General features: G+C 59.0%; 1 protein-coding gene across 4 annotated transcripts; it reads right to left on the bottom strand.

Moving 5' to 3' along the window:
• Positions 1-2129: 2129 nt before the first annotated feature.
• R3HDM4 (R3H domain containing 4) lies at positions 2130-11221 on the bottom strand. Of its 4 annotated transcripts, XM_082381273.1 has the most exons (9): positions 8280-10988; positions 7770-7928; positions 6320-6474; positions 5800-5924; positions 5260-5383; positions 4980-5065; positions 4426-4511; positions 4292-4347; positions 2130-3137 (listed from the first exon to the last, which is right to left on the bottom strand). In XM_082381273.1, exons 2-9 carry the CDS (start codon positions 7781-7783, stop codon positions 3034-3036), a joined length of 750 nt encoding a protein of 249 aa, XP_082237399.1. In that variant the 5' UTR covers positions 7784-7928; positions 8280-10988; the 3' UTR covers positions 2130-3033. The 4 variants fall into 4 exon arrangements, with proteins under 4 accessions (XP_082237399.1, XP_082237397.1, XP_082237398.1 ...); XM_082381271.1 differs by lacking the exons at positions 7770-7928; positions 8280-10988 and adding an exon at positions 11070-11221; XM_082381272.1 differs by having other exon boundaries at positions 7770-10988.
• Between the last annotated feature and the right edge of the window lie 2358 nt (positions 11222-13579).

The raw sequence follows: 13579 nt of genomic DNA, 5'->3' as shown, positions 1-13579 counted from the left end.
TCCGCCCCTCTTCCGGTATAATTTGCATGCGATCATGGATTCCCAGCAGCCACCTGAGTCATATTTGGTAGAACAAAAAACACTTTCTCAATTTCAGTGAATGATCCCATTTGTTTAAGGTATTGTTGCACTAATATCATAAAAGAAGAGACGAATTGCTGAATCGGTTTTTAATGGAGTTCGCCCTTAGTGTAAAAGAGTATATCCTGTGCACTCTAAATAGCCCTGGGATCAAGCATTACACTGTGCTCGCTTCGGCAGCACATATACTAAAATTGGAACGATACAGAGAAGATTAGCATGGCCCCTGCGCAAGGATGACACGCAAATTCGTGAAGCGTTCCATATTTTGCCGTTTTCCTTTGGTATCCGCGGTGTTAATAACTGGTCTCTGTAAGCGACTTAACGCATCGAGGGTCTCTTTGGATTCCACCCCCATCCGCAATTCCTTCTGCAAAAGTTGGCTCTATTGGTGTCGGACTCTCCCCAGTTTGAAAAGTCTTTTCCAGAAAGACCTCCTAGGATTGCAGGGAAGAGTGCACCGGGGGACAGGCACCGCCTGGGCAAAGGTCGGGGGGCCGGGCTCTCTGGGGGCCCGGCTGGAGTAGCGGGGTGGGGGAAAAAACCCACGCACCAGCCAGGGGCCAGGACAGGAACGCAGTTCGCCTGAACGGTTCTGGAGACAGGCTGTGGACTCCCTCAGAGACCCGACACCCGCGCCCGGAGCCCCAGCCCGTCCTGTGGGCGCCGGCAATTCGGTCCGCTTCACAGGTGGGAGCCTCCAAGCGGGTTACTCAAGTATCTCCTTGTGTCCTCCGTACGAGCCCTTGGGATTTCCGTTATTTAACATCTATGTGTAGAACTTTTTAAATGCCTGTTAAAACGGAAGACAGCACACCCAGCACCCAGATCTTGGTTTCTAAAACGGTGCCCCAGGGAAAGGAACCAGGCTCCTTGGCGAAACGGCTGGTTCTAGGACGAAGCAGGAATATGCAGAGGAGCCCTGTGCACCTTGTAGCGGCAGAAAGTAAGGAGGGTGCTGGAGGGTACTCGAATAAATAAAACCCCGCAACTATGGGAGTGCCTCAGTGACACACAGGAGCCACTGAAAGGGCTCCCAGCAGCCGAATCTGGAACAACCTGAGGAATAAAATTAAGGAATATTGGATTATAACCCAAACTAGAAAGTAAATGCCCACGCGTCCGTACTGATATAAATGGTTAAACAAATACACAGGGGAAGAGACAAATCTCCCCTGTAGAATTTCCAGTAATCAACATAGATACTCCGCCTTCAGAGAGGTGGAGGAGATCAGGGGTGAGGTCAGTAGAGAGGAGCCCCGTGGGCAGCAGGGACCCCTGATGTGGCCGGGTGAGAAGGGAACTTCCCTCAGCGCGATCACAGGAGAACAGCAGATAATCCAGGCTGGGGGACCCTGCAGGATGCACAGCCGTTCCCAGACACACACAGAAGGAAGACACGGGAAGGAGGCCACGTGAAGACGGAGACAGAGGCTGGAGGGATGCAGCCACAAGCCAGGGGCGGCCGGAGCCCCTAGAAGCTGGAAGAGGCAGGGAGGACACTCCCCTGGAGCCTCTAGAGGGAGTATGGCCCTGCCACACCTTGATCTTGCATTTCTGGCCTCCAGAACCAGGCGACAATAAACTCCTGTGGTTTTAAGCTGCAGTGTGGTGTATTTTGTTCAGCCACCCAGGAAGCTCACACAAGTGACTTTTTTTTTTTTGGCCATGCCACAGGGCACGTGGGATCTTATTTCCCCAACCAGGGATCGAACCCGCAGCCCTGCAGTGGAAGTGCAGCGTCTTAACCACTGGACCACCTCCAGGGAAGTCCCACAAGTGACCTTTTCGGAGGTCACACAGCTGGGAGGTGGCAGAGCTGGGGTTTGAGCCCGGGCACCTGGGAGGGGACCAGCCAGGGCAGCAGAGCCAAGGGCCGGGCCACTCCTAGCAGAGTCTCCCCACACACCTGCCTCCACGGGGGGTGTCACTCAGAACCAAGCTTCATCCCCTGAGGCCTGCAACCCTCAATGACCAGGATACAAGGGCATCGTGAGTGCCCATCGTGCCCCCAGCCCTGCCCCAAAGGAAAACCCCACAGCAGCAGACCAGAGCACCAGAAATTTATTGAACGCTCCACTTTTCCCAAAGCACAACTAGCCACACACACGGGGGTGCAGGGCAGGGGTGCAGCCACCAGCCCTGCTTCCTGTGCCAGGCCGGGGTGACCAGCACGAGGACACCCCAGAGCCAGGCTGGGGGCAGGGGCAAGGGGACATGGAGAGAGGAACAGGACAGTCTGAGGGTGGAGGCTTCTGGCTGGAAGTCCCAGATCCTCAGTATGAAGGGAGCGGGGTGTGTAGAGCAGACGGGGCCCTAACAGCCACCAAAGGGGAGCGGGGAGGGCAACACACATTCCCAAAAGAGGGTGACACCAGCCTTTAAGACGCAGCTTCCATCCTGGGTTGCGGGGCACACACATGCACACGCGCACGCGCACACACACACAAAACGTAATGCTCCCAGGGCAAGGGGACCCTCCACCCAAGCCAAAACTGGGAGAGGGTCAAGCAGGGACTGGAATGGAAGCCCCCTAATTTATCACTTGGGGCGAGTTTTTGGTTTTTTTTCTCAAAAGGGAAATTTAAAAATCTACAACAAATCACGCCAAATTCATTAAAAATGATAAAAACCCAGCCTCTCCCTCCTTGCTTAAGCTTCACACGGGGCCAAAAACGCTGACCCAGGAAGGGACAGGGAAGTGACCAGGCCGGGTGTCTCCTCCCGAGTCTAAGCCCCGGGGCGGGAGTAGGGCGGATATTGTGCTCGTTTGGGGCAACCCAGCCGCCAGCTTTAACCCGGAAAGCTGGGCGGGGAAGGGGTGGGATGCGGGAGCCACCCCAAGGGGGAGAGCACGTTTCCAAAGGAAAATTCTAAAAATAATAAAGATATTTTAGCGACGGTACGGGAGGTCTTGGCACTGGGGAGGCGGGGCCGGGGGCAGGGCCGCCATCAGCTACGCTGCTCCAGGTACGCGGACAGGAGCAGCCCCGGCGGCAGGAAGTCCAGGTGCCGATTGCTGACCTTCATCTGCCGCTTGCCCTCCAGGTCACCACCTGCCGGGGGACAGGCAAGACACGGAGGAAGGCGAGGGTTGTGGCACACAGGAGCCCAGCCCTCGCCCTGTCCTGCCCCAGGTCCCCACGAGCTGGGCTGCCCCGACCCCCCAGGTGCCAGGCCAGGCGCTGAGAGCAGCTCGAGCTGTTCCTTCCTCTCCCATTACTTATCCCGTGTCCTACGGGCACAGAGACGCACGCACCACCGAGACACACTGGCCCGAGGCCAGGGGGACTGAACGAGGGTCCCGCCCTGACCCTTGGTCTCCCACCTCCATCCCTGCCCTCAGAGGGAATCACCTAGGCCCCCGGTGGCCCAGGCCCCACCAACCTCCCTTCACCCACCTCCCGTCACCCCAAAACCTGAACCATAGCCATACACAACCCAAGCTGGGCCCACCTCCCAGCCTCTGGCCCGGCGGCTCCCTCTCCCCTGCTCCCCATCTTGCCAGGCCCCGCCTCCTACGTTCAGGCCACGGCTCCACACCCGCAGAGAGGCACCCCCAGCGCAGCCCCTCCATCCCGAGTCAGTGGGAACAAAAGCAAGTGTGGGGGCTGCATCTCCCTCCCAGGCAGCCTGAGAGGAACCATCCTGGGGTTGCCATGGAAACTGTCTCCTCAGCAACTCCAGGCAGGAGGCAGAGAGACGGGCGTGGAGAGAGAGGACCCGATGGGATGCCGAGGGCCAGCAAGGGTCTGCGAGGACCCTCCGTGGGGGGGACTGTGTCCCAAGATCACTTCCATCGTAAAAGGGGCACACAGGCCCCTGGAGGAGGGACTTGCCAGAAGTCGCATGTGTGGCACAGTGGAGGGTGGCTATAGCTAAATGCGAACTCTGCAGACATCGGGGTCCCCTCATCTCATCTCGGGGTCCCTGGAGGCCCAGCTTCATCAGACCCACACAGGCCCCTCTCTCCCCAGCCCTGAAGATGCAGGTGGAGGGGTGTCTGTGTGCACAGCGTCATCCATCGTGGGGCCAGAGGTACAGGTGCTTCTGATGAATTAAGGCAGCATCGCACTGCCGCCTCTGTGTTCACGCTGTCCCTCCTCTTCCAAAGCCTGCCACCGGGTGAGCAGACCCCGGGGAAGCCCAGCCTTGGTTTCCCCCAGACTGAATCAGCCAACTGGGGTCCCACGGGCCGCCAGGCACTTACTGGCTGAGATGAGGTCCATGTACTGGCAGATGGCGTGAAGCAGGAGCCTCTCAAAGCTGCAGGGAATGGATGCTGAGTGGCCAGAGCCAGACACCAGGGGAGCTCACCGCGCCCACCCCCACCCACCCAGTCACCTGTTGTCCAGCATGGCCGTGTACACGGCCTGGGGGGACACAGAGAAGAACCTCAGCAGCCGCTCCTCCCAGGTCTCCAGCGTTTCCTGCAGGAGAGACAGGCCCAGGGGTCAGGCCGACTGTGGCACCCTAGCCAAGATGTCCAGGCCCCCCACATCCATGACAGCCTCTGGAGCCCGAAGCCCTGGGTCCAAATGTGGCCTCTGATTCACTACATGAGGCTACTTAACCGTTTCCAAGGATACCAGGCACTCAGATACATCCACACCTTTGAATCTCTGAGTCTTTGGCCTGGTGAACTCCTACACATCCTTCAATACCCACCTTCATTGCCCCTGTCCCTCCCACCCTCAAGGAGAACCCTTGCCCAGCCCTGGGTCCTGCACTCGGATCTCACTAGTCTGTATCCTGCCCTGTCTGCTCCATCGCACCACGTTCACTGGGTTACTGGTCTCCCCTCACTCTGCCCCTGATTGAGAAGCTGAGAAAAAGGGCCTTCAAAAAAGACCAGGCAAGTGGAAAGAGACAAGGCCAAGGCCGGGCCTGGTACTCACCATGGGAATACGGCTCCGCTTGAGAACGGCTCGTAGACGCCGGCTGATACGCTGGAAGCACTCGCGGGGCGTGTAGGCCGGGTCCTCTGCAAGAGTCCATGCAGTGGGGCAGAGATGGGAGTGAGCCGTAGGCCCCGCCCACACACCAGGCTCCTCCCACCTGCCCGGCCCCACCCACACACCGGGCTCCTCCCCACCTGCCCCGGCCCCGCCCCCCCACACCAGGCCGGGCCCCCCATCATACCTCTGCCCCACACCCCCAACCCCGACCCAGGCCCACCTCTCCGCCGGTCTTCCCCGCGGGCAGGCCCCCTCCTGCGCGCCTTGCTCTTGCCCTCATTCTCCAGGTAGCGGAGAACCCGCTCCTGCTCCTCCCCAGAGCGGTTCATGAAGTCGTTCCAGACCTGGAAGAGAGGCAGGCAGGCCCTGACTAATGACTGCAAGCCCCCGAGCCTCAGTTTCCGCATTTGGCTAATGCACATTGGGGGGGGCCACAAGTGCACAGAAATACTCCTTGTGCACACATGTGACCACTGGGCCGGCCAGGAGTTCGTGGGGCACTTGCGGACCCACCTGTGTGGGGCGGGGAACCGAAATGAACCAAACACACCCCCAATCACATCAGTAATTCCAAGTGTGATAAGCAGATGAACCATGGGTGCTGGAAGGTTCTGGGGTGGGTGGGTTTCAGGCCTCTGGAGGGAGACCCGGGGCATTCATCAAAGAACCAGGGAGGGGATGGGTGCTCCTGGCACAGGGTCCAGCATAGGCAGTGCCTGGTGGTGGGCGGGGGAACCCAGGGCAGGATACGGGGCCCCACCTCGACATAGGTCTCGTTGCTGCAGGCCTCTGCAAAGATGCTGGGTGCTGCAGGGGGCGCCAGGTCCCCATCCTCCAGGCCAGGTGTGCCTCCGTCTGTCTCCAGCAAGGTCAGGAGGTACTGGGCTAGATGGAAGCAGACGGTCTCTGGGCTGGGGGTTGCATTCGGGCCCCCTCCCCTCGGGCCCCCCCCCGCCCCGCCAGGCTCCATGGGGTCCAGAGGACCATGTTTCCTCCCCCACACCTCTATATTTAGGGCCTTTACTCTCACCAGCCTCCCCTCCTCCACGCTCCAGCTGTCTTTCCCAGAAGGCACAGGAACCGTCCAGCCTCCAGAACTCCTCCTACCTCTCCCAGGCTTGGCTTGTTGAACTCCTACACCTCCTTTAAAGCCCCAGCTCCAATGCCCAGAGCTCCCTCTCGTTGTCCAGCTCAGGGCCAGGCTCAGATAACAGAACATGCACACCATTGCTGTCTGAGGCCTAGGAGCCCCCAGGAGGCGCCCCTCAACCCCTGCTCACTGTTCTCCAGGCGCTGGAGGCTCTTCCGCCCCTTGGCCTTGGGCACGAGGTCTGAGTTCCGCACAGCCTGGTTGATGAAGTGTTGCTTCCGCTTGGAGGCCGAGAGCCTCTTCACCTGGGAGCCAGCTAGAGCGGGCAGGCAGCCCGGAAGGGGCCTGTGGGCCGGGTGTTGGGGGGCAGTCCTCAGGGCCAAGACAGACCAGGACGCCCAGGCACAACCCTACCATCGCCACTCTCTCACAGCCATCCCCTGCTTTGTTTCCCTCCACAATGGGAAGCTCACCCCCTATCACATGTGCAGCCCTTAAAATGTCATTGTGTCTCATCGTCACATCACCCGGGAAGCAGGTACCGTGGAGGACAGGTTAGTAAACCAAGGCTCGGAGAAGGGGAGCCACACATTGGGTGGGAGGCCAAGAAAGCTGCTGCCCACTCCCCCAGGCTTCCAGGTTTGAGCTGCAAGCTGGTGAGGCCCAGAGTCTCCCTCCTCTGGGAGTTTCTCGAGACTTCATTTGATGGAGCATCCCCTCACCCCCAACCCCATGCCTCCAACAGAAGATAACCCAGAAAACGGCCCCCAAGAGCTACGGTGATGCCCCGGCCCACCTGACTCATGCCCCAGGGGCCCCCTTGCTGGAGGGGGGAGGCGGACAGAGTGGCTCCCCACCCCCACCCCGAGCACTAATCCTGGAGACGGATTAGCGGCCCAGGCAGGCCTCTCGCTGGGGACCCGAGGGCCAGGCGGCAGGTGGCCACGCGGGAGGGAGGGGGGGGGATACTGAATGGAAACTTCCGGGAAAGAAGCTGCAGGGCGTCCTCCCCGGTCAGCCCCTGACCACAGGCTGAGAGGAGGGTCCCACCCGGCTCAGAAACCCTCACGCTGGGAGCCAGTGGTGGACTCTGAGCCTAAGAGGGTCTAGGGTGCCAGGATTCCCCCTCCTCACCCTGCGCCTCCGCTCCAACCCGCCAGGCAGCCCAGCCTCTGGGCCTCTGCACCAGCTGTGCCCCCGCCTGGTGCCCACACCCCAGGCTCCGAATGGCTCACTCCCATCTCCTTTTGGCCTCTGCTCAAACCTCCTCAGGGGGACCCCGGCCCCTCACTGCTCTGTTCTCCTGATGGCCACACGTTCTACCACCCTGCCCACCACCCACCGTGATCTCCATGAGGGCAGGGTTTGGTGTCCACTGTAGCCCTGCCTGGCATACAGTAGGTGCTCAAAAAAATAACTGCCCAATCAGGTCTCCAGCAAAATCTCACGATTCCAAGACTGAGTAGAACCCAGAGTCCAGAATTCCACCCAAACTTTCCTAGTGTTCAAAGTTCCCAAGACACAAATTAAACAGAAAAGCATGACCCCTGCCCCACAAACAGGCACTAGAAAACGCCATGAAGCCCTAGGACAGTGGGACAAGGTGCCTCAAAGAGGTTAGGATTGAAGCCCACACTCACCAAAGTCTATACATATGTAAAGAGTCCCCAGCCTTAAGTTTTTTGCCCCGGCCAGAAAGGCTGTTACATCTTGATCACGAAGCAAATAGGCTGATGAGCCTCAGCCCTGTCTGAGGTCGGAGTGGGGCAGGCTCCATGGATGGCACTTCAGGCAAAAATCTATGAAAAATTATCTGATGGGTAAACTCATGCAGGCACAAGTACCCATCAATAGGAGACACACAACCAGTGGTTACAATTCGGCGTTTTCACTGCCGGGGCCAGGGTTCAAAGATCCCACAAGCTGCGTAGTGCAGCAAAAAAAAAAAAAAAAAAAAAAAATAGGAGACTAGGAGACACGCAGGCAGGGGTAGAGCCTGGAAGCTCAGCCCTGAGTTTGAATCCCAGCTACGACGGACACTTCACTGTGTGACCTGGAGCCTCAGCTCTTTCTCTGCAAAGTGGGGATAACAATGGCCCCTGCTGGTCTGGGAGGGGGCACTCAGAGCCAAGAGGAACCAGGACACATACCTTTCCCCAAGCTGCCACCTGTTTGGTTTCCTCCTGTGACTGGGAGCTCACCCCCTGGACCACACCATTGATCATAGCCTGGTTAAGCGATCGCCTTCACCATCACCCCAGGAGGCAAGTACTATTGTTCTGATGCCTGTTATACAGATTTGCAAACCGAGGAGCAAAGTCATTACCCCGAGACCCCACAGCTGCAAAGAGGGCAGCTGGGACAGGGCAGGGCAACTCAAGTCAGCACAGAGCCCACAACTCTGAGGCTGGATGCAACCTTCCTGAGGCCCAGGCACCCCCACCCCAAGCTCCAGATTCAGCCGTGGCCTCGCTGTGGCTCCAGGGCCTGTGTCTCCACCCCGCAGCTGGACGGAGGCCAGGACAGTGGCCTGGCAGGGCAGATAACAGGACCACATCCGAGGGGAGCTGTCGGGGAACCTCAGAGCAGGGTGGGACTCAGTGAGAGAGCTTGGGCCCTCAGGACGTGGGGCTCCCTGTCACCTCGGGACCCGGGGTGGAACCAGGATTCGAACCTGGTCTGAACAGGACCACTCCCCTGAACCACCCAGCCTCCCGCTTCCCTCTGGGGCCACAGCGGTCAGAGGGGCTCAAACTCAGGTCCCGCTGGACCCCTCAGACCACAGCCCACTGGACTAAGATCCAGCTGCTCCCAGACCTGCTCCACCATCACCTGTGGCTCCTCAGCGCCCTCAGGACAAGGCCCAGCCTCTCCCTGGCCTGGCATTGCAGGTCTGGCGCCTGGTCCCACAGGCCTCCTGGGGCCTCACTACCCTCTCGGATTCCAGCAGGTTCCAGGAGGAGCCTGGGGCAGACTGCAGAGCCCGGAGCCACAGAGAGGGCAGGCGGAGGGGGCAGCAGATTTGTAATGAACGCTGGGGAGGAGGTGTGGAGGACAGCATAAACTTTATATAAAATACATCCACATCAGAACATCAACACCCATCTCTCTCTGCCTCATGGCCCCTGCTCCAGGCACAGGGCCCTTTTACTGCATCGCAAACTGATCTGGAACAGCCCGCCTCAGGGCCTTTGCATGTGCTCAGCCTCCTGCCTGAAGAACCCTTTCTCTGGCTCCTTCTGGTCCCAGCTCAAAAGTTACCTCCTGGGAGAAACTGCCCCACCCCACAACTAGCCCAATCAGCCCCGTTTCCGGCTTCACCGGTTGGCATCAGAAACCAGCTGGTCCTCATACTTGTTTACTCCTGATTCTCACCTCCTTCACTAACCCGCACGATAAGGACAGGGTCCCTCTCGGCCGCTCCTGTGTCCCCAGCACCTGGCCCACGGCAGGTGCTCAATAGCTGTTTGTTGAATGAATACCCGAACTTCTGTTTACACACTCACCCGAGGGCCAGTTCATCTGCTTCCCCAGCCACCCAAAGAGACCACTTTACAGATGGGGAAACTGACCGCCCAGATGGGGCACCTGAGGCTTCCTGGACCCAGCAGGCCTTGGGAAATGTCTGCACCATGGCAGGGGCCAGCGTCCAACAGAGGCGGACAGGCCCGACAGTGGAAACAGCTGCTAAGTCAGGTTGAGTTTGGGGAGGACAGGTTCCTTTGCCTCCCCCAATTCTCCCTGCGGGTTTTGAGATGGGGCCTTTGACACCCACTCCCCTAGACAAACACACCCCCTCTCTGGCACCTGCCCCTCCCCCAGGAACAGGCCAAAGAGGAACCTACTTTCTCTAGCAGGAAACCAAGGAGGGCTCAGAGCGGAGGTGACTCAGGCTGGGGTGGGCAGACAGGAGGAGCAGCAACTCCCCTCCCCCCCACCCAGGGCATGGAGGTGAGGGGGGATGGGGGCAGGTTGGAGGGACCCACCTGGCAGGTAAATACCCACTTTGAGTGGTTAAGGCCCCTTAAAAGAGGGTAGATAACCACATCTGTAGAGACCAGTACAGCTTCTGGGTAATAATAACAATAAAGTAATAACAAATATAATAATAATAAAGCAATCACAAAATACCAAAATGAGAAAATTATTTTAAAATAATAAAACACCTCCAATAGTAAACTATTTAAGATAATTATTAAAGAATGGACACTCCGCTTTGCTGGGCACCTCCAAGTGCAGGGTCACTGACCCCAGCCCCTCAAAGAGAAGGCCGCTGTTATTTCATTTTACAGATGGGGAAACCGAGGCACCGAAGGGGTAACAGCCTGCCCGGGGCCACTCGGACGGGCACACGAAGGAGCAGAAATGAAACCCCAGCAGCCAGGGTGGACCACCTGGGTTTCTGCATCAACACTCGGGTTAGAAAGAGATCTGCGAACCTGGGGGAGGGGGGCATACCCATATGGGGCCGGAGAAAAACAAAGAGCGCGTCCACCGGGAGGTGGGGGGCTCACAACCCCGCCGGGTACACAGGACTGGCTGGGGGGTAAACCCCCGGCTGGGGGACAGGAACAGCCGCAAGTGGGTAACTACCCAGAACACCACCAGCGCGGATTCCGGGTACACCGCGCGCAGCGGCACTGCCTCACCCGACGCGGCGCCCAGGACCCCCGAAGCTCGGGGACTTCAGCGCCGGGGGTCCGCACACGCGGACACGGGGGTGTCCCCTGCGCCCCGGCAAAGACCCGGGAGTACGGGGATGGGGTTTCCCCGGGAAACACCCACTGACAACAAAGCCCACCACCACCCCGCTCCACCCTAGTGGGGTACCCCCCAGGGAAGGGGGCGGGGCGGGCCGGGGGCTGCAGCCCGGGAGGGGGTAAGAGGAGGGGGCCCCGGAGCCCGGAAGCGCGCCCCGCCCGCCCGCCGGCCGCGCTCACAGCGTCCGCCGCCCGCCCGGGGCGACCCCCGCCGCCGCCGCCGCCTCCTCCGGGCCGCCCTCCGGGTTCTCCAGCGCGACCATAGCTTGCACGCCGCCGCCGTTGTCGCCGCCGCCCGGCAAGGCCTTCTCGGGGCCGGGCAGGAAGTGACGGGCGCCCGGAGGCGGGGCGGGGCGGAGCCTGGAGGCTGGACGCGCCGGGTGGGGGTCGCGTCCACGTCCCGGCCGGGCCCGAGCTGCGGGCCGGGGACACCCAGCCCCGGGGCAAGGACGGGGACACTGAGGCGGGGGACACCCAGCCCCGAGGCACGGACAGGGACACTGAGGCGGGGGCACCCAGCCCCGGGGAAACCGGGGCAGAAGGCCGCGCCTGTCCTGCGCCCAGGCGGGGCTGTGGGCACGGCACCCAGCCCTAGGGGGACAGATGGCGAAATTGAGGCCTGGGGAGGGAGGAAGGAAGCGGACGTCCTTTTCAGAGGCTTGGACAGATGAAATGACCCATGCTACTCCCACCCAGCACCAACAGGGCTTTCCTTCCACCAGACCCCTCCCTGTCCTCCGTAAAGTGCAGCCTCCGGAGTCCTGGCTGGGTGCCTCAGTCTACTCTTCTCTAAAAATAGGACAAAGCTAACCCCACCTCCTTCTGCCTTTTAGAATTTATTCATTTAGCAAATGCCCACTCTCCTTGGGATGGGGGCTGTGCTCTCCGGACCCAGCAGTGATCAAACAGAACCTCCCCGCCATGGGCTAGGGAAGAGGAGACCTTTGGAAAGGAGACTGGCAGCCTGCAAAAGTGGGAGGGGTGTGCCAGGCAGAGGGAACAGTCAGTGCAAAGGCCCTGGGGCACCCAGAATGGCCAGAGCAGGGTACTGAGTAAAGGGGGGAGGAGCAGAATAGAGGTGGAGGAGAAGGGGCAGACCGATGAGACGGGGGGGGGGGGGGGGGCGGGGGGGCATTTGATGACAGACCTGGTTTGTTTGTTTGTTTGTTTTTTAATTTTTATTTATTTATGGCTGTGTTGGGTCTTCGTTTCTGTGCGAGGGCTTTCTCCAGTTGTGGCAAGCAGGGGCCACTCTTCATCGCGGTGCGCAGGCCTCTCACTATCGCGGCCTCTCTTGTTGCGGAGCACAGGCTCCAGACGCGCAGGCTCAGTAATTGTGGCTCACGGGCCCAGTTGCTCCGCGGCATGTGGGATCTTCCCAGACCAGGGATCGAACCCGTGTCCCCTGCATTGGCAGGCAGATTCTCAACCACTGCGCCACCAGGGAAGCCCCAGACCTGGTTTTTGACCCGAGGGTTAAGAACAGAGAATTAAACCTGCTCTAGAATCTAGAATCCACCCTTCATTCTACAAGAAAAGTGGGGAACTAGGACCACGATAAGAGTCCAGCCTGGTGGAAATTGTACAGGACAAACAACCCAATTGCTTTAACATATAAAGAGCAAGAGGGGGAAAAAAGAAAAAAAGAAAGAAAAAGGAGGAGGAACTATTACAAGACCCAAGAAAGCACACAGTGTGTGGCCTCATGTAGATAAATATGAAAGAATCAAGGTGATACAACTTGGGTGATGGTACCTCTGGGGAGAGTGCTTGGGTGGGGGCTCTAGGGGCCGGGATGTTTGGTCTGCGGCTCTGGCCCATGATGACCAGCTGCTCAATAGATGTGCTAACTCTACAGGATGCAGCCTGGGCCTTGCCCTGATTCTTGGGCCTCACTCATTCCTGTCCTCACCTTCTTTTTTTTTTTTTTTTTTTGGCCTCGCAGCCCGGCACGTGGTATCCCCGACCCGGGATCGAACCTGTGTCCCCTGCAGTGGAAGCGGGAAGTCTTAACCACTGGACCGCCAAGTCCCTGTCCTCACCTTCCTAACACCCTCCCAGACCCTGGGCCAGTCCATGAGCCGCTGCTGCCAACCACCCCCCCCCACCCCACCCCACCTCCCGCCGAGCCCCCCTCCAAGGTCCAGCCCCCTGCTGAGTTCTCTCCCAGGCCCATTCAACTCAGCAGCCTCCCCGGGACAGTTCCTCCATGCCCACCGAGTATCCCTGGGTCTCCTTATCCTAACCTGGCCCTCATTACCACCCCAAAGGGATTTTTTTTTTCCTTTTCTGAATTTTTAGGCCATTGTCAAGAATGATGTTGAGGGCTTCCCTGGTGGCGCAGTGGTTGAGAATCTGCCTGCCAATGCAGGGGAAAACGGGTTCGAGCCCTGGTCTGGGAAGATCCCACATGCCGCGGAGCAACTAGGCCCGTGAGCCACAACTACTGAGCCTGCGTGTCTGGAGCCTGTGCTCCGCAACAAGAGAGGCCGCGATAGTGAGAGACCCGCGCACCGCGATGAAGAGTGGCCCCCGCTTGCCGCAACTAGAGAAAGCCCTCGCACCGAGACGAAGACCCAACACAGTCAAAAATAAATAAATAAATAAAATAAATTAAAAAAAAAAAGAAAAATAATTAGCAATGGACTGCTTAGTTTTTAAAAAAAAAAAAAAAAAAAAAAAAGAATGAT

The sequence above is a fragment of the Balaenoptera borealis genome, assembly GCF_965194805.1.
Source record: "Balaenoptera borealis genome assembly, chromosome: 2".
In the NCBI taxonomy this organism is placed as follows: domain Eukaryota; kingdom Metazoa; phylum Chordata; class Mammalia; order Artiodactyla; family Balaenopteridae; genus Balaenoptera; species Balaenoptera borealis.
The sequence above is the reverse complement of the archived record's forward strand: the minus strand, read 5'-3'. Positions and strand labels throughout refer to the sequence as shown.